The sequence below is a fragment of the Pelophylax lessonae genome, assembly GCF_965119305.1.
Source record: "Pelophylax lessonae genome assembly, chromosome: 3".
In the NCBI taxonomy this organism is placed as follows: Eukaryota; Metazoa; Chordata; class Amphibia; order Anura; family Ranidae; genus Pelophylax; species Pelophylax lessonae.
The window spans coordinates 110441435-110463107 of record NC_138770.1 but is presented as its reverse complement, the minus strand read 5'-3'; the positions used below and the strand labels follow the sequence as shown (position 1 = coordinate 110463107).

The following is a 21673-nucleotide window of genomic DNA, read 5'->3' as shown; positions in this document are numbered from 1 at the left end:
CACCCAAATGCAATAGGCTGCGCACACCAATGAGAGGAGGTCAATGTGAAGAATACCCCCTTACAGAGGAGGTCACTGTGAGCAATATCCCCCTTACAGAGGGGGTCAGTGTGAAGAATACCTCCCTTACAATGGTGGTCAGTGAGAAGAATACTTTCCTTACAGAGGAGGTCAGTATGAAGAATAACCCCTCCCCCCCTTTACAGTGGTGGTCAGTGGGAAGAATACCCCCCTTACAGTGATGATTGGTGGCAAAAATACCCCCCTTACAGTGTTGATCAGTTGCAAGAATACCCACTTTACAGTGGTGGTCAGTGGGAGAAATGCCCCCTTACAGTGGTGATCAGTAAGAAGAATACCCCCCTTACAGTGGTGGTAAGAACATCACACTTAGAGGCAGCTAAAAAGAGTCATGTTACTGGTTTGGCCAAGTGACATTGGCTCTGGAACTATCCAGGCACCATTAAATAGGAGGCCAAATAGCCACAGGTCAATAAACCCCTAGCAACTTCAGAAAGAACCCTAGGAATCCACGGTACCCCGGTTCAGGATGGCTACTGTAGACTCATACAATAGGAATCTGAAGAAATGTGTAATTTGAAACATTCCTTCATTTAAAGCGTTTGTTACACTTAAAAAAAAAAAAAATGGATCCTGATCCCTTAAAGCATGTTATGCAGCACAGTGCTTGTGTAATTTGGCCCACGGTATCACCTAAAAAAACCTGGCTGATCCTTCCGGTTTTTTGCCCTCTCCTCTGTACACTGACCACGGTATATCATGGCTGCTGAGCCCTGACACCGTGGTCGGTGTACGTGCTTCCGTCATCCGCAGCCCTGCTCTCTGCTCTCCTCTGTCTCCCTCTGTCCCCCCCCCTCCCCTCCCTGCCTGTCAGCTCTTACTAGCGCCGCTCTGCTCCCCTCCCAGCTGCTACGAAACAACGTTGTGTACACCATCCCCTATGTTCGATTACAATCTGTATCCGTGCTCCTGTGCTTTATTAAAAACAATGCAGATTTCTACCTGTTTTCACAGCTCCTATTGGCATTCATGTGACTCCCAGCTCTCTCCTCCTTTCCTCCCCGGCTGACGTCAGAGGAAGTTCTCGGCCCTGCCCGCTGGAGATGTCAGATAGGGAGAGGGGAGAGCCGGGAGTCACGTGAGCACCAGAGGTGCTGCGAAAACAGGTAAAAATCGGCTTTTTTAAAAATAAAGCACAGGAACTAGGATACAGTTTGTAATCTAACAGAGGGGATGGAGTAAAGATAACATAGTGGTTTCACAACCACTTTAAGGAGTTGAGAATCTTCACTCAATGAATTGTAGCTGTGTTCACTTTGACATTTCACTTCCCTTCCTGTCCTGGAGATGGAAGTTGCTTAACACAGAGCAAGCAGAAATTCTTTCTTTGACAACAGGTTTGGTCATTGGAAGATATGCGCTCTCCTCTTGTTCTCGTGACAGTTTTAACATTTGGGGTTTTCCATCACTTTCTGTTATGGTAACAATGGTCTCCAATATAATTACATGTGGAGAATACTCAGTCATGTGTAGATTAAATAATTAAACAGGAATTTGCTTTTCACATGATTGGAGCATTGAGATGCATAGAGTGAAGATTCTCAACTCCAACCTCAATGTTTGTCGACAAAGGACAGCAGAAAAATTGATCGAAAGAGCTAAAATGTACAACTGTCTGTCACCAAATGATCTTTTTTGCAAATCTGGTTTTTAAACCCAAAGGGTCAGTTCACCCAAGAGTGATAATTTAGTTGTAGGTAGAGTGTGGCGGTCTGAGTCATTCCATGGCTTCCTATATAAGAAGTTTGGAAGAGTAGCCCTGGATCCTGGTATTCTTAATGTTATAAGGGGTAAGGAGTAAGTGGTCCGTAAACAAATGTCATGTATAAAATTACTTCTGCTATTATATTGTATATGACAGCTTCCCGCCATCATTGGTTGTTAAGGACGCCAGCAGGTGCAGTCAGGAATCCATGGCCATGTAAGCAAATAAGTCTAAGTCTGGAAAAAAATAAATAAATAAATAAATAACAAGAACTACATGGGGGGGGGGGGTCCCCCATAATTCATCCCAGGCCCTTCAAGATTGGTGTGGAGCCCCAAAAGGGGGCCACTGGAACACATGCAGCTTGTTAAGCCGTTCGCTGGCTGGATTTGACTACTGGCGCCCTTGGTCTATTCTATGCAAGTAACTAACCGTCTTGGTCTTAACCTCCCTGGCGGATTGATTCTTTCCAATTTTAGGTGCTGAAAGCGGTACAATTATTTTGCTAGTAATTCTTAAGGACGAGCAGCCGAAACCAACTATTTACATATTATTTTTTTTTTTACTGTGCGTTCTTCTTTATAACATCTTGGGTATGATAAAGTCTGAAACACAAAATCAAAAATTATAATATAATAAATAACTATAAATAAGTAAAAGTATATATATATATTTGTGTGTGTATACACGTATATATAGATATACGTGTGTGTGTATATATATATATATATATATATATATATACTGTGTGTGTATATACATACTGTATATATATATATATATATATATATATATATATATATATATATATAAAGTACAGTAAAACTGCAGGAAAGGGCACAAGGGCACTGGGGGGCAAACTAATAGAAAATTTATTTTATTTTGTAACGAAATCAGTGTGTTCGTGTTTTTTAATTTTCAAATTTGCCGCCGGTTCCACCTCCCCTGCGAGCGACACGTCGCAGGAGACGGAAGTCGGGGCTCACAAGCATTGGGCGGAAGATCCGGCCGCCGTATGCCGAAGGGACACATCGCAGGATTCCGGCCACAAGGTAAGTAACCCTCTACAAGGATCCAGCGATGCTCCCTGGCGGTACCCCGAGTGTGGCTCGGGGTTACCGCTTATGGCATTGAAATCCCATCCCGAGCCACACTCGGGAATACCGCCAGGGAGGATAATGTGCCCTCTGTATCCTCTGCACCATTTGGGTGGGCCCTTTTTGATGACACTGGGAGACTTTCCTGGTGACTATATGTTAAGTGGGTCAATTAATTCCCTAGAGGAAGCCCCCAGTGGCGAAACATGTCGAGAAAGACACCATGTCGTCATTGGTTTAAAAAATACTCTTTGCGACCTCACAAAAACAAATTGCTAACCTTTTAATGTGTATAAGTTTTATCAAGGTACAAATAAAATGTGTTAATTTTATATAAATTTATATACCTCTTTTCATGGCACCACTAAAGTCCCATTAAAAACCATCCTGTATCCTGCAGACACTGTACAGTAAAATTTGTTATTACAGAGGAGCTTCCAGTAATTGTAATAACTAACTCACAGACTAGGAACTGACAGGCAGAGAGGGATAGGGGGAGACTTGAGAGACTCTGAACAAAGTGGGGTGATGAGGGGGCATAAATTGACCACGGTATCATGGATCAGCAGCCGTGATTACCGTGGTCAGCACACACACACACACACACAGGAACAGGCAGGATCAACCAGGTATTTTACATCATACAATAGGACAACTTACACAGCACAAGCACCGTGCTGTTTAACATGCATTAAAGGAATAGGATTTTTTTTTTTTTTTTATAGGGTTTCAAATGCTTTAAGTTGTGTTATATCCTCAATTGGCAACACAGTTTCAATATACATGCCCATCCTTACCAAGTCTTCCTAAGTACCTTACTGTCTTTAACCACTTCCGGACTGCCCACTGTATACATACGTCATTAGTTTGACGTTAGATACCGTGGGTATGAGAGCAGCCTGCTGCCATAACCCTGGTATTTTTTATACAGTGGGCGATCCTTTTTCACATTAAAAGTGTTCCTGGTAGCAGATTCGCCACAGGATCACTTTTATAGGCATTGGGAGAGGTGCCTCCCCTCCTCCTGCCGCTTCCTGGTCGTTTCCCCACTTACCGGAGTCACCAGTAAAGGGGGTCCCCTGGAGCAATAGGCAGGAAGTTGAAGCAAGATGGCCCCCGCTCGTCTCAATGGCCTTGGAGGACCGGGGCAATATCTGATGTCACTTCCACCTAATGGCCTTAAAGGGCCAAGTTTTTTTTTTTTTTTTTTTTAGTAAATGTAAATTTACTTTATTTTTGCATTATTTTACTTTTTTTTTTTAAATGTGAGATCTGAGGTCTTTTTGAGCCCAGATCTTTCAATAAAGAGGACCTGAAATGCTTATTTCTGTTACAAGGAATACTAATTTAAACTTGTAAACAGCAGGTGTCAGAAAAAGGCCTGGTCCCCACATGTAAGCATGTAAAATGGCATTAAGTCTATATATACAGTGGTAATATTTTTGCACCATATGTTACTTTACAGCCTTGTAAACTACAGACAATCCACATCCTGCACAAACAAGGTTCTTTACTAGCTATATAGAAATAAATAGTACTTTGGCTTGAATGTTTATTTCTGTTACATTTATGGCATGGTCACATATCAGCATGCTTAAAGCGCACATCTATGGGAAAATATAGAATTTACTTGCCTTTAAAGTAGACCTGTGACAGCCTAAGGTGAGTCTACATTAAAGTAGTTTTAGATTCAAAGTGTTTTTTTTTTTTTTTTTTTTTATCTTAACACATTGTGCACAATAAAATAAACATTTCCCAGTAAAGTATGTCTGAATTCTTACCCCAGCACTTGCAGTTTACAACTTTCAATACTGCTGGCTCCTGCTCTCACAATGCTGCTTCCCTGAACTTCCAGTCTTCACAGATAAGGGTTAACAGTGGAAAGTGCAGTTTCTAATCAGTCTGTTAGCTTGGAGAACGGAGGGTGGAGGAGGTGGAGGAAGAGGGAGGAGCAGGGGATGGCCTTGCCATCCTAGGCTATGGGGCTGTGTGTTTCTATTGATGCACACAGTGTGGGGAGACAAAACTCTCGTCCCTGCCCCAGCCAATGACAGCTGATCACATGATGTAAACAAAAGCTGGTAACCGGCTTTAAAAAAAAAAAAAAAAGCTGATTGCCGGCTTCTGTAAAAAGAGATTTCGGTTCCACACAGTGACGCTAGTGCTGCTAACCAGTGCCCACCAGTGCTTCTAAGCAGTGCCTACCAGTGCCCATCAGTAGTGCTAACCAGTGCCCACCACTGCCACCTATCAGTGCCCATCAGTGCTGCCAATTAGTGTCCATTAGTGTCTTATAATCAGTGCCACCTATCAGTTCCCATCAGTGACACCTATCAGCACCCATTAGTGCAACCTATCAGTGCCGTTGTTGTAAAATTTTGTCGGACCCGTGAAAAAATCGGACCTCGTCACTTCCGGTTATGGGAGTCTCAAGTGCGCATGCGCACCAGACATTATCTTGGTTTGGTAAACTTATAACACAGAGCGACCAGTTGAATGAGAGGAGGCGGGGCTGAGGTGGGACGGAAGACACCGCCGCGTCATCTGCAGAGCTGAATAGAGGAGGCGGGACGGAGGTGCGGCCGTGTAATAAATGCAGGACTTTAGCGACTCCTTCTGTTTTATTATCTTTACTAATTATCATATTATTTACCCTTAGGATTTCATTACATTTAGTATTTCTTATTTTGCATTATAGAAATACTAAATGTCATGAAATCCGAAGGATAAATAATACGATAATTACTAAAGATAATAAAACAGGGAGTCGCTTAAGCCCTGCATATATTACACGGCCGCACCTCCGTCCCGCCTCCTCCGCCAGCTCTGCATATGTGCCTCCGTCCCGTCGCACCTCAGCCCCGCCTTCTCTCAATCAGCTGTCCGTTCTCTGTTATAATTTTGCCAAACCTCGAAAAATGTCTTCTGCGCATGCGCACGGACGACTCCTATCAACTGTTTTGTGACGCTCTGTCACCGGAAGTGACGAGGTCCGATTTTTTCACGGGTCCGACAAAATTTTAGAACACCGTCTATCAGTGCCACCTCTCAGTGCCCTTCAGTGCTGCCTATTAGTTCCCTTTAGTGCCACCTATTAGTTCCCTTCAGTGCCGCCTATTAGTGCCGCCTCATGAGTGCCTCCTTATCAATGCCTATCAGTTCCCATCAGTGACACCTATCAGCACCCATTAGTGCAACCTATCAGTGCCGTCTATCAGTGCCACCTCTCAGTGCCCTTCAGTGCTGCCTATTAGTTCCCTTTAGTGCCACCTATTAGTTCCCTTCAGTGCCGCCTATTAGTGCCGCCTCATCAGTGCCTCCTTATCAATGCCTATCAGTGCCCATTAGTGCAACCTATCAGTGCCGTCTATCAGTGCCACCTCTCAGTGCCCTTCAGTGTTGCATATTAGTTCCCACCAGTGCCACCTATTAGTTCCCTTCAGTGCCGCCTATTAGTGCCGCCTCATCAGTGCCTCCTTATCAATAGAGATGTATAGAACTGTTCGCCGGCGAACAGTTCCCGGCGAACTTAGCATGTTCGCGTTCGCCGCTGCCGGCGAACATATGCGATGTTCGGTCCGCCCCCCCATAAGACATCATTGAGGCAAACTTTGACCCTGAACTTTACAGTCAGCAGACACATTTCCAGCCAATCAGCATACCTCCCTCCCACACCCTCCCACCTCCTATAAATAAGCAAGGGCAGCATCCATCTTAGATCATTCTGAAGCAGTGTGTGTAGTGAGAGTAGGGAGAGAGCTGCTGCTGCTGCTGCTGTTAAGCTAGGGACAGTTAGTCAGTGTTCCTGGTCTTGCAGTGTTCTTGGTCCACTACTGCTGTAATATCAGCACCCCAAAAAGCCCTTCTAAGGGCTGGTATTTGTGTTTTTTTTTTTTTTATATATATATATATATATATATACCTAGCGTCCCCAAAAGCCCTTTTAAGGGCTGGTAATTGAGTTGTTTCTTCTTATATATATATATATATATATATATATATATATCTATATCTATCTAGTGTCCCCAAAAGCCCTTTTAAGGGCTGGTAATTGAGGATTTTTTTTATTTATATATATACATATATATATATATATATATATATATATATAGTGTCCCCAAAAGCCCTTTTAAGGGCTGGTAAGGTAATAGAGTTTTTTCTTTATATATATATCTATATATATCTATTGTACACTGCAGTTGCCTGCCCGCTGTGTGTGAGAGGCCACAGACCTACCACAGACTGTACTGTGTGCACACCACACTCATTTCGGGTGGCACAGGCACAGTACCTTGCATTTTAAAAAATATTTTTTTTTTCCTCTGTCATAATTGCAGTGAGTGCTGTGTCAGGTCCACAGAGTGCACTGTACCCACTGCAGTGCACTGCCCACCACTGATATATATACGGTGGCACAGCATCTTGTTGCAATAAATTGAAAAAAAAAAATATTTTTTATTATTGCAGTTGCCTGGGCTGCCAGTGACTGTCAGGTCCACAGAGTGTACTGTGCCCACTGCAGTGCCACTGTGTGCCCACCCACCACTGATATATAAGGTGGCACAGCAGCTTGCAAAGTAAAAAAAAATATATATTTTTTTAATTGCAGTTGCCTGGGTGCCAGTGACTGCTGTCAGGTCCACAGAGAGTGTACTGTGCCACTGCCCACCCACCACTGATATATATGCCTGCAAGAGAAAAAGCCAGCCGCAGAGAAGCCGTATTCCTGAAAATATAAGAAAAATGCTGTTTTTTAGGGGTTCTGGACATGCTACAGAGCTGAAACTTGACAGGTACACTTTTTAGACCCCCCAGACACTAAATACAAAAAATGACATGCCTGCCTAAAAAAATGCCCGCTAAATGCCTGCAAGAAAAAAAGCCAGCCGCAGAGAAGCCGTATTCCTGAAAATATAAGAAAAATGCTGTTTTTTAGGGGTTCTGGACATGCTACAGAGCTGAAACTTGACAAGTACACTTTTTAGACCCCCCAGACACTAAATACAAAAAATGACATGCCTGCCTAAAAAAATGCCCGCTAAATGCCTGCAAGAAAAAAAGCCAGCCGCAGAGAAGCCGTATTACTGAAAATATAAGAAAAATGCTGTTTTTTAGGGGTTCTGGACATGCTACAGAGCTGAAACTTGACAGGTACACTTTTTAGACCCCCCAGACACTAAATACAAAAAATGACATGCCTGCCTAAAAAAATGCCTGATAAATGCCTGCAAGAGAAAAAGCCAGCCGCAGAGAAGCCGTATTACTGAAAATATAAGAAAAATGCTGTTTTTTAGGGGTTCTGGACATGCTACAGAGCTGAAACTTGACAGGTACACTTTTTAGACCCCCCAGACACTAAATACAAAAAATGACATGCCTGCCTAAAAAAATGCCCGCTAAATGCCTGCAAGAGAAAAAGCCAGCCGCAGAGAAGCCATATTCCTGAAAATATAAGAAAAATGCTGTTTTTTAGGGGTTCTGGACATGCTACAGAGCTGAAACTTGACAGGTACACTTTTTAGACCCCCCAGACACTAAATACAAAAAATGACATGCCTGCCTAAAAAAATGCCCGATAAATGCCTGCAAGAGAAAAAGCCAGCCGCAGAGAAGCCATATTCCTGAAAATATAAGACAAATGCTGTTTTTTAGGGGTTCTGGACATGCTACAGAGCTGAAACTTCACAGGTACACTTTTTAGACCCCCCAGATGCTAAATCCAAAGAAATTTTTTATTTTTATTTTTTTTTTAATTTTTCCAATAATTGGCTCTCTATCAAAAAATTATAATTTTTAAGAACTTTTTTTTGCGTGATCCCTCTCCGGCATGCCACAGTCCAGGTGTTAGTCCCCTTGAAACAACTTTTCCATCACTATTGTGGCCAGAAAGAGTCCCTGTGTGTTTTAAAATTCGCCTGCCTATTGAAGTCTATGGCGGTTCGCCCGGTTCGCCGGTTCGCGAACATTTGCCGATGTTCGCGTTCGCCGTTCGCGAACGGCGAATTTTAGGTTCGCGACATCACTACTTATCAATGCCTATCAGTGCCCATTAGTGCAACCTATCAGTGCTGTCTATCAGTGCCATCTCTCAGTGCCCTTCAGTGCTGCCTATTAGTTCCCTTCAGTGCCACCTATTAGTTCCCTTCAGTGACGCCTATTAGTGCCCATCAGTGCCACCTATCAGTGCCTCCTTATCAGTGCCTATTAGTACAACCTATCAGTGCCAGTTAGTGCAGCCTATCAGTGCAGCCTCATCAGCGCACATCAATGCAGGTGAAAAATGACTGGTGTGCAAAATTTTACAACGAACTATGAAAACTGTTGTTTTGTTTTTGGTTTTTTTTTCAAACTTTTTGAAATTGATAATTAAATACCACCAGAAAATGTGAAAAATAAAATGTCACATAAGTACAGTGTAGCATGACCACGCAATTGTCATTCAAAGAGTGACAGCGCTAAAAGCTGAAAATTGGCCTGGGCAGGAAGGGGGTATATGTGCCCAGTAAGCAAGTGGTTAAAATGGAACATAGGCAAGGATTCAAAGATAAAGAAGCTGCATACTTAGTAGGTGATTAAATCAGCTGCTGAAATGAGAGTTTAATATGACTTTACCAATATTGCTGGTGTGGAGAGTATCCTTAATGAAGGGGTCGGTGTGAGTGCAGCGTGAAACACAAGAGATTGACACTTCCTAAAGTGTCAGTTTCAGAAGAAACTTCAGCTGGGGATTTCTCTACATCCGAATAATGTTTGGTGGGGTTGGCTGGAGGGGTACAAATTCACTTGCTTCTTTGCAAGTAGTTCTTTCTTTTAAGTAAGTTTATTAAACTCCTTTGTGACCAGAATTGATGCCTACTGTATATACCCAGGGCAAATTTTGTAGTATCAGAGTCAATTCAACAATACCTTAGGGAGTAACTTGCATAGCTAAATGATTTGTATACATATTTAAAAGCTGAATCTTCTGTTCACTTTAAAGAGGTTGTACTTGTCACAATTAAGAGCACTGCGTGTCATTTCTGTCTGCTGCCTTGCTCCTCTGATATCAGCATGAGTCAGTTCTGACAAGCTTTCCTGACATCAAGAGAAAAAACAGTGACAGATGAGGGAGCTCCAGCACACAACCTGTGATTGTCAGCCTCTGCTCTGTTCCTGTGTGCTGTGTAAAGGAGGGTGTGTCCCTTCCCTCCAATCAGCTCTCAGATGTTATCTCAGTGTGATCTGCAGTGTGTCATTTCAGCTCCCTGCCCCCTGTTTGCTGGAAGCTTAGACAAGCTTTAAAAATTCTGGACTTTGAATGGATGTAGAGAAGAGAAGACTGCAGATAAACATGTACAACTTTTAGGAGAATTTTTTCCATCTCTGTGTATCACCTTCACTGGGTATATGTAAGGCTATGTTCATACTGATGAAGTGCGGGAACCACAGCGATTTCTGTGCGATGCGATCCCTGAACCGCATCAGAATCAAAGGCAGTTTACACTGTACTCTGTGAACCGCTGCAGGTGTCAATAATATGTTAATCACACCCCCAAATTGGTTCGTAGAAGGCAGTGTGAACTGTGGTATCGGATCGCATGGGTTTGAACAACCATGCAATCCAATCCCAGTGTGATCAAAAAAAAAAAAAGGGTCCTGCACGTTTTTGGTAATTGAGCCATACATAATGTATGGCTCAATTCGCACCGCACTGAATTTGCATGTCATTTGTACAGGAATACGGTGCGATTCCTGTACAAATGACATGCAATGTGGTAGACCGCATCAGTGTGAACCCAGCCTTATGCCTCGTACACACGTTCAGATAATCGTACGGAAATAATCGCTTTCGACTTGATTGCACGATAATCTGATCGTTAGTACACAGCTTTCGACAGCCGATCACGACAGTTCATCCAACAAAATCCGAAGGGACAAACAGGAAAACTTCTGTCGTACGATAGCCTAGCGAACGACAATCGTTTCATCAGTACAGTATGCGTCCGCTAAAAATCGATCGACAAAGACTGCGCATGATCAGAAACCCTAAAATAGCACGGAAAAAGCCTGGCTGCCATTGTTTTTGTTTTGCACCATCTGATACGAAACCAGGAAGCTTTTCCGGAATCGTACGAAAAAAACCCTACGTTTATCCTACGTTTATATGCATTGTTGAATTCGATGTTAGTATCATGCAACAAAATGCAAACGATAAGTCGTCCGATTATCTGAACGTGTGTACGAGGCATTAGGCTTTACAACTACTTTAACCACTTCAATACAAAGCACTTTCACCCCCTTCCTGCCCAGACCAATTTTCAGTGCTGTCACACTTTGAATGACAATTACTCAGTCATGCTACACTGTACTCAAACAACATTTTTATTCTTTCTTTCACACAAATAGTTGTGGTATTTCATGACCACTGGGTTTTTTTATTTTTTGCAATATAAGTAAAAAAAGAGTGAAAATTTTGAAAAAAAAAAAAACACTTTTTTTTAGTTTCTATTATAAAATTTTGCAAATAAGTACTTTTTGTTCATTAATTTGGGCCAAAATTTGTACTTCTACATATCTTTGGTAAAAATAACCCAAATTAGTGGTTATTATTTAGTCTGTGTCAAAGGTATAGAGTCTACAGACTATGGTGCCAATCATTTAGGCTACGTTTCCACTATTGCGCCTACAAACTCACACGATTCCAAGCGTGACTTTGTAGTGCGACTTGTTTGCGGCTACTTCTGAGGACTTCAGTGCGACTACCTTCTATGAGGGACAAGTCACACTGAAGTCGTCCAAAAGTAGTGCAAAAACCTTTTCTCAAGTTGCTGCGTCTTGAGTCGCAGCAGTTAGAACGGTCCTAATTGAAATAAATAGGTTTTGACTTGTCATGCGACTTGACATGTGTCAAGACGCACAACGTACTAGTGAAAACGGGGCCTAAAAATTGATCACACCTGATGTACTGACAGCCCTTGAAATGTCAGGACAGTACAAATACCTCCCAAATGACCCCTTTTTGGATAGTAGACAGTCCAAGGTATTTAGTAAGAGGCATGGTGAGTTTTTTGAAGTTGTAATTTTTTCCCACAATTCTTGGGAAAATTAAGAATTTATTATTTTTTTTTTTATTTTACACAAAATTGTCATAATAAAAAGTTATTTGTCACACACAGTATACACATACTTCCATTCCCCCCCACCCCCCAAAATACATTTTACTACTCCTCCTGAGTATGGCGATACCACATGTGTGGGACTTTTACACAGCATAGCCAGATAAAGAGGCCCAACATTCAAGTAGCACCTCCAGGCGTTCTAGGAGCATAAATTACACATATAATTTCTTGAAAACCTGACTTTTGAAGGCCCTGGAGCACCAGGACAATGGAAACCCCCATAAAATGACCCCATTTTGGAAACACCCCAACTTATATTCTATGAGGCACAATGAGTCTTTTGAACATGTCATATTTTTCCGTAAGTTTTTGGAAAATGTGGAAAGAAAATTAAAACTTATTTTTTCTTACACAATGTTGTCAATTTATAAGATATTTCTAACACATAGCATGTATATAGCAAAAATTACACCCCAAAATACATTCTGCTACTACTCCTGAGTATGGCGATACAACATGTGTAAGACTTTCACACAGCCTGGCCACACACAGAGGCCCAACATGCAGGGAGCACTGTCAGGCATTCTAGGAGCATAAATTACACATATCATTTCCTGACTACCTATCACATTTTGAAGGCCCTGGAGCATCAGGACAGTGAAAATGCCCACAAAATTACCCCATTTTGGAAACCTAACACCCCAATGTATATTCTATGACGCATGGGCTGCAGATAGTCACTCGGGTACTCTGATGGGCTGCAGATAGGTACTCAGGTATTCTGATTGGCTGCAGATAGGTACTTGGGTACTCTGATGGGCTGGAGACAAGTACTCGGGTACTCTAATGGGCTGCAGATAGGTACTCGGGTACGCTGATGGGCTGCATACAGGTACTCGGTTACTCTGATGGGTTGCAGACAGGTACTCGGGTATTCTGGTGGACTGCAGACAGGTACTTGGGTACTCTGGTGGGCTGCAAACAGGTACTTGGGTACTCTGGTGGGCTGAAGACAGGTACTCAGATACTCTGGTGGGCTGCATACAGGTACTCAGGTACTCTGGTGGACTGCAGACAGGTACTTGGGTACTCTGGTGGGTGGCAGACAGGTACTCGGGTACTCTGATGGGCTGCAGATAGGTACTCGGGTACTCTGGGCTGGAGACTGGTACTTGGAAACTCTGGGCTGGTGACAGATACTGAGGTACTCTGATGGGCTGGAGACAGGTACTAGGGTACTCTGATGGGCTTCAGATAGGTACTCTGTAACTCTGGGCTGGAGACAGGTACTCGGGTACTCTAATGGGCAGTAGATAAGTACTTGGGTACTCTGGGCTAGAGACAGGTACTCGGGTACTCTAATGGGCTGGTGTCAGGTACTCGGGCTCTCTGATGAGCTGATGACAGGTACTTGGGTACTCTGATGAGCTGATGACAGATACTCAGGCACTCTGATGAGCTGATGACAGGTACTCGGGTACTCTGATGGGCTGCTGTCAGGTACTTGGGTACTCTGATGAGCTGATGACAGGTACTTGGGTACTCTAATGGGCTGATGACAGATACTCAGGTACTCTGATGAGCTGATGACAGGTACTCTGATGAGCTGATGAAAGATACTTGGGTACTCTGATGGGCTGGTGTCAGGTACTTGGGTACTCTGATGAGCTGATGACAGATACTCAGGCACTCTGATGAGCTGATGACAGGTACTCAGGCACTCTGATGAGCTGATGACAGGTACTTGAGTACTCTGATGGGCTAGTGACAGGTACCCGGTTACTCTGATGGGCTGCAGATAAGTATTTGGGTACTCTGGGCTGAAGACAGGTACCCTGGGCTGGAGACAGGTACTCGGGTACTCTGATGAGCTGCTGACAGGTACTCGGGTACTCTGATGGGCTGGTGTCAGGTACTCAGGCACTCTGATGAGCTGATGACAGGTACTTGGGTACTCTGACGGGCTAGTGACAGGTACTCGGGTACTCTGATGGGCTAGTGACAGGTACTCTGATGAGCTGGTGACAGGTACTCAGGTACTCCGATGGGCTGGTGACAAGTACTCGGGTACTCTGATGGGCTGGAGACAAGTACTCGGGTACTCTGATGGGCTGGAGACAGGTACTCGGGTACTCTGATGGGCTGGTGACAGGTACTCTTTATTTGGAGGGCAATCAGGACACATCACTGTACTGCTCCAGCTTATTGAAAAAAAAAAACCAGCAGCTACAAATACTGCAACTGCTGACTTTTAAGAAACATACACTCGCCACCCCAGGAGTCCAGTGAAGTTTTCACGAGGGACAGTTTTCCACTGGTCTTTGGATCCTCTGCACCGCCATCTTGGCTGTGGGTACAGGCTGTGACTTCCTGATGTTTCACAGCCGGCCTCCTACTGTGCACGTGTGAGATCATACTGTAATGACAGATTGGGCCTGCAGCCCCCTGGCACATGTGATGTGTCCCAGAAGGTTGCGGGTGGGCGGTTGTTTAAGCTTTGGTGATTCTTGACTAGGCGAAAGTTGCGGTAGTGGGAGTGGGGACTCATTACCAAAAGAAAAGAGCAACCAAATATTTGGGGGGGGGGTGGAGGGATTAACGGTACTTGCACTTTCATGGGAAGGCCAGCTTTACTATCCTGTTTACAGGACCAGTGCCCACTGGACATGCTACCTCTGCCCCCCTTACCATCTCTAGGCCATGTGTCTTGTACATTCCTCGCTGTAGTTCTTTAGATAGAGCTTACCCATTCCTGATAAGAACCAAAAGAACCAACCCACTTCAATACTCCAGAGACTTACACATCTGTGTATCTAGCTGTATGCCTTGAGTTCAGCCTTAAATACCTCCACTGGGCCTCCATTAGCTGGGCTCTTTCTGTTATGAAAGCTGAAATATGAACTTTTCTCTGTAAATAAACCACAGACTAGTTTTCCTCCATTGTTTGCTTTGCGGTCAGTTACACATACAAGCAAACTTATCCTCCTTTCCTAATATAGCTGTGAACTTCATGACCATTCCATCACCACCATCGCTATTTACACCTTCATGACTGGAGAAAAGTCCCCATCCAGGAGTAGGTAGATTCACTTTCTGATGACGTTTTATCTGCTTTGTATAAATAGACAAACTGACACCCTTTAGTAGCATACTTTACAGCTTAATGTTATTTTATATGTATTATTATTATTAAAAAACAAAAAAAAACCCTGAGACAATGTGAAACAATAAAGAGAGCTTTTCTATTCTAGCTATAATGAAATGCACAGTATGTAGGCAGGTGCAGGCTTCTCCTCCGTCCTGTAGGTGGCACTGTGCTACAATTACAGACAGAGTGGAGAATTGTCCCCTTATGGACTCCATTAGTCCATCTTGGTGGGACACTATCAAATAGGGTGACCCACGTCATTTGGGCATGCCTGGTGCGAGTGGTAGGTCAGGGACAGAGACCCCGCAGATTAGGAAAAATGCATATTACAGTGAAAGGTTTCTGGTGAGTAGGGTCAGCTCAGGGACTATGCCTGTCTAGCAGAAAAAATCCCGGGGTCCATTCTACTAGCATGGGCCTGTACACAGCATTATAGCACCGTTACACTGTACACTGCAAACCACCACCCCCCAGAAGAAGCCGTCTCCTGGTAATACAGGCCCAAGCCTGGTAACACTGTGTAGGTTGCTTATATCAGTGCCTTCAAAACTGCCATTATTTGTTACCATTAACCTATATACAATATGCTAGATACATTAGAACTTCAAGGACTGTTGGTGTGGTCTCTCCCTGATTGGATACCCCGAGCCTTAGTCCCGCCTACACGTATCGTTTTTCTTCTGCTTTTGCATTAAAAAAAAGCGGAAGAAAAACGTGTGACCATGTAATCCTGTGGAACTCTTCACACTGATACACTGCAGGTCCGTTGTGTTTAGTAAATTCCTGCTTGCTACATTTTTTGCTGTAGGTTTTGTGCATTAAAAAAAAACCGCACCTCCCCATTGAAATGTATTGAAAATGCGGCAAAAATGCATCAAAAACACACCCGAGTCCTGTGAAAAACACACCACAAACGTGGTAAAATCGCAAGAAAAATACACATGTGTTTTTACAGCGCTTTTGCTACGGATCAGTTTTATTGATTCATTTGAATATTAAGGGGTTAATATCTACATTTTATGTATTGCTTTATTTCATTATTATGGGTTAACAGCTACGGTTTATTGATTTATGTATTTGATCATTAATAGGTTAACATCTACATTTTATATATTACTTAATTTCAACATTAGGGGCTACCAGCTACCTACATTTTATTGATTTATTTGATCATTAAGGGGTTAACATCTAAATTGTATAATTTATTTGATCATTAAGGCAGGGCTTGACAAATCTGCTTTGAAACTAGGAGCCAGCCAAAAAAGTTAGGAGCCAGGTTTTTATAAGGTAGCGTGGGTTGTGAGCACCCTGGGGCAAGGCAAGTAGTTTGCGCCCCCTAATTCCCCTAACTTACAGCAGAGTGGCCAGCCAATAACCCAGACATAACGCTGTTACATCAGTAATGTGTGTGTGTGTGTGTGTGTGTGTGGGGGGGTGGGGGGGTGGTGATGAGAGAGAAAAAGAGGGAGTGGGAGAATGGTGGGGGGGGGGGTAGGAGTGAGGGGGTTGAGAGAGAGAAGGGGGGGGGGAGAGGTGAGGGGAAATGAGAGAGAGAGAGGAGGTAAGAGTGAGTGAAAGTGAGAGAGAGGGGGGGTAAGAAGAGGGGGGTGAGAGAGAAGGGGGGGTAGGAGTGAGGGGGGTGAGAGAGAAGGGGGGTAGGAGTGAGGGGGTTGAGAAAGGGGGGGGTAAGAGAAAAGAGGTGAGGGGAAATGAGAGAGAGAGGGGGTAAGAGTAATTGAAAGAGGGGGGTGAGGAAGAGGGGGGTTAGAGATGGGGGTGGGTGAGAGAGAGGGGGGGATAAGAGAGAGGGGTGAAAGGTGTCACCAGTGGCCAAATTGCCAGTGAACCCCCAACACAGACATTATCATGGGCACTCCCCCATGCACCTGGGCATTACTCAGGTGTGCCCATTCAATAGGGCGGGCAGGCGGCCCGCCTGGTCTCTGTTAACAGAAATTAGTAGAGATAGGGCTACAATCACCTCCAGTAGAGATCAGAATGAAGTATCCCCGCTCTGTAATAATTTTTGTAGCCTCCATGTATCACATGCTGTCCGGCTTAAGAACTTAAGGCATAGGAACCCACCCAGCTGAAATTTCCAGCCAATTGTGGCCCATGCTGTCCGCCATAAGTACCCACCCAGCTGAAATTTCCAGCCAATGGCGGCCTGTGCTGTCCAACATAAGAACCCGCCCAACAGAAAACTTCCAGTCAATGGCAGCCCAACACTCTGCTCTCAAAGACTATAGCGGCTTGATAGGGATTTAATTGCAGCTGTTGGACTTGCAGCCTGGCAGACTGCGCTTCTGTAATGATTCAGACCAACAGTGATTGAGTTGACAAAAGCCAGGCGCCAGGATGCAATTTCTAGTCGCAATGGCGACCTGGCGCCTAGGATTTGTCGAGCCGTACATTAAGGGGTTAATATATAAATTATATTAATTAATTTGATCATTATGGGGGTTAACATCTGCATTTTTTTTATTTATGTTATCATTAAGGGGTTAAAATTTTGTATTTTATTTATTGATTTATTTTATTATTCAGGGGTTGTTTACACTAGAGGCAGCTGAACGTGTTTAAAACGCAGTACGAACGCATTGCGGTGCTTTCATTTGCCTTTTAAAAAGAACAGCGAGCTGCGTGTTTTTTTTGCACACAAATGTACCGCAATGCATGTGATCACACTGCAAAAATGAATGCAACTCATTAAATAAAAATAACTAATGCCTAAAAAAAAAAAAGATGCAGATGAATTGCTGTCTATTCACCAAACTCTTTTTGCTCACCTATTAGTTTGTGACCCAATGTGAAAATATATAAAAAGAAGCTGCAGTGCTGCGCTAACAATCATACAAAGTGAAATCCCAAACCAAACTACAAAAATAGTTGCATTGCAAGTGCATGTAAACGCACATGAATTAACTACACATGAAACGCAGGGATTGTGGTGTAAACAAGACCCAAGGGGTTATAATTTGTATTATATTTATTACTTTATTTCATCATTAGGAGTTAACAGCTACCTTTTATTGATTTATTTATTTAGTTGATCTTTAAGGGGTTAACTTCTACATTTTGTGTATTCCTTTATCTCATCAGCAGGGGTTACAGGTACATTTTATTGATTTATTTGATCACCATGAAGGGGATAACATCTACATTCTATTTATTACTTTATTTCATCATTGGGAGTTAACAGCTAGCTATTATTCATTTATTTATTTGATCATTAAGGGGTTAACATCTACATGTCATGTATTCCTTTATCTCATCATTAGGGGTTAACAGCTAGATTTTATTGATTTATTTGATCACCAAGGAGTTAACATCTTCATTTTTTTTATTCATGTCATTGTTAAGGGGTTAACAGCTACATTTTATTGATTTATTTTTTGATCATTAAAGAGTTAACAGCTACCTTTTACTGATTTATTTATTTGATCTTTAAGGGGTTAACTTCTACATTTTATGTAGGGTTACAGGTACATTTTATAAATGTATTTGATCATCGTGAAGGGGTAACATCTACATTTTATCTATCACTTTATTTCATCGTTGGGAGTTAACAGTAACCTTTTGTTGATTTATTTGATTATTAAGGGGTTAACATCTACGTGTCATGTGTTCCTTTGTCTCATCATTAAGGGGTTAACAGCTACATTGTACTGATTTATTTATTTGATCATTAAGGGATTAACAGCTACCTTTTATTGATTTGTTTAATTATTTGATCATTAAGGGGTTAACATCTAAATTTTATTTATTACTTTTTTTTTCATCATTAGGAGTAAACAGCTACATTTTATTGATTTATTTATTTGATTATTAAGGGGTTAGCATCTACATTTCATGTATTCCTTTATCTCATCATTAGGGGTTAACATCTAGAATTTATTGATTTCTTTGATCACCAAGGAGTTAACAACTGCATTTTTTTTTATTCATGTCATCATTAAGGGGTTAGCAGCTACATTTTACTGATTTATTTATTTGATCATTAAGGGGTTAACAGCTCCCTTTTATTGATTTATTTGATCATTAAGGGGATAACATCTAAATTTTATTTATTACTTTTTTATCATTAGGAGTAAACAGCTACATTTTATTTATTTATTTGATCACTAAGGGGATAACATCTACATTTCATTTATTCCTTTATCTCATCATTAGGGGTTAACATCTAGATTGTATTGATTTCTTTGATCACCAAGGAGTTAACAACTGCATTTTTTTTATTCGTGTCATCATTAAGGGGTTAACAGCTACATTTTGCTGATTTATTTATTTATTCATAAGGGGTTAACAGCTACCTATTATTTATTTATTTATTGGATCTTTAAGGAGTTAACTTCTACATTTTATGTATTCCTTTATCTCACCAGTAGGGGGTTACATGTACATTTAATGGATTTATTTGATCATCAAGACATAAACATCTGCATTTTTTTTTTTTTTTTTTTATTGATGTCATCATTAGAGGGGTTACCAGCTACATTATACTGATTTATTAATTGGATCATTAAGGGGTTACCATCTACATTATACTGATTTATTAATTTGATCATTAAGGGGTTACCAGCTACAATTTACTGATTTATTCATTTGATCATTAAGGGGTTACCAGCTACATTATACTGATTTGTTCATTTGATTATTAAGGGGTTACCAGCTACATTATACTGATTTATTCATTTGATTATTAAGGGGTTACCAGCTACATTATACTGATTTATTAATTGGATCATTAAGGGGTTACCAGCTACAATTTACTGATTTATTCATTTGATCATTAAGGGGTTACCAGCTACATTATACTGATTTATGTATTTGGTCATTAAGGGGTTACCAGCTACATTATACTGATTTATGTATTTGGTCATTAAGGGGTTACCAGCTACATTATACTGATGTATTTATTTGATCATTAAGGGGATAACAGCTACCTTTTATTGATTTATTGATTTGACCATTAAGGGGTAACATCTACATTTTATGTATTCCTTTATCTCGTCATTAGGGGTAACATCTACATTTTATGAGTTTATTTGATCATCAAGGGGTTAACATCTGCATTTTTTTTTTATTTATGTCATCATTAAGGGGTTAACATTTTGTATTTTATTTATTGACTTATTTTATCATTCAGGGCTCACTTACACCAACGCATTTTAAACGCAGAATGAACGCATATATTCACACCATTGTGGTGCTTTTATGTGTGTTTAAAAATGTGAACACGATGCAAATGCATGTAAATTAAAAAAAAAAAAATAAAAAAAAAAACCGCCGATAAAAACAAGATGCAAATGCATTTGAAGTGCATGTAAACGCACATAGAGGAAGTGCACACAGAACGCAGGGACTGTGGTGTAAACGAGCTCTAAGGAGTATTGTTTTATTATTTTTTATTGATTGATTGATTTCATCATGAAGGGCTTACAGTTGCATTATATTGATGAATTGATGTATGTATATATTTATTAGTGATCAGTGGCTCTGGCTTAGTGCTGGTGCGGGGTATGAAGGTGTCACTGGTGATACTGAGGAGTGCAGACAGACAGGACTGCAGCACTTCCCATGTACACAGCACTGAGCTGTCACTTCTGTCATCCACACTGTTTGGAGGGTGTGCCCTGCTGTCACCCAGACATGCCATAGGTGCAGCCTGACCATCCCCTTCCACTAAGCCCCTCCCCTCTTCTTTAGCTCTGGGCTATTTTGGTGTGTCACTGAGAGCAGATCACTGACACATGAGGATAGAGTCACCAGCCCAGCGAGAGACATGTAGTTCTCATATACAGGAATACGCTGCATTTCTGCAACCTACACTACAGGACAGCTCATCTGTGGGATGCTGCGCTGACTTAAAGGAACTTCCCCTAACTCATCTACTTAAAGGATTAGTCCAAGTAGAGGCAGCACTGTTGTTCTTTTAAAACTACAAAAAAAAAGTTGTTTACCAAAACAAAAATGACAGACTCTGTTCCCTGTAACGGAGACGAGAAGGACCCCGAAATCGAACTTTTCGTAAAGGTAAGTGGCGGTGAATAGAGGCAGGCTGGGGACCAGGGACGACAATTTCTGTTGATTCATATCTGACGACTAAGCACTTTGCTGTGTTTTTGAACGCTCTCCTTTGTTGCTGTGCGTACTTGTTTTGTGAGTGCTGTCTCTGTCCAGACTAATTAGGATTTAATTACAAGGTAAACACAAGAGCTTCTGGTAATTTCTAAATTGTCGTAAAAATGAGGTACACCAGGTCATTCGCTGTGCCGCTTCATGTCATTACAATAATATGCTGGATATTATTTTTTACAGGTGCTTATATAGTGCTGACAATTTATGCAGCAAATGTTATGAAGTTGCAGCGCTAGAAGTGAGACTTTCCCTTTCCAATCCTACTCCTGGCAGGTATTCCTGCCTTCACACCTATTCAGTGTCAACACTCACCGGATGCATTGACCTCAACCACTATTAGACAGGGGTCTCCAAACTTTGTTTTTTTTTTTTACAAACTATTTTATTCGAGAAGTCACAAGAG

At 41.9% G+C, this 21673-nt stretch overlaps 1 protein-coding gene across 2 annotated transcripts in view; it reads left to right on the top strand.

Moving 5' to 3' along the window:
• CLIC5 (chloride intracellular channel 5) overlaps window positions 1-21673 on the top strand; it is a 200310-nt gene that overhangs the window by 34606 nt on the left and 144031 nt on the right. The window contains exon 1 of one of the 2 annotated variants that reach the window (XM_082251895.1): window positions 20852-21165. The exons of the other annotated variant lie outside the window; for it this stretch is intronic. Coding sequence (XP_082108021.1) covers window positions 21103-21165 — 63 coding nt within the window. The 5' untranslated portion in view covers window positions 20852-21102. Of the gene's footprint in view, window positions 1-20851; window positions 21166-21673 lie in introns of those variants that run through there. 2 annotated transcript variants of the gene reach the window in all.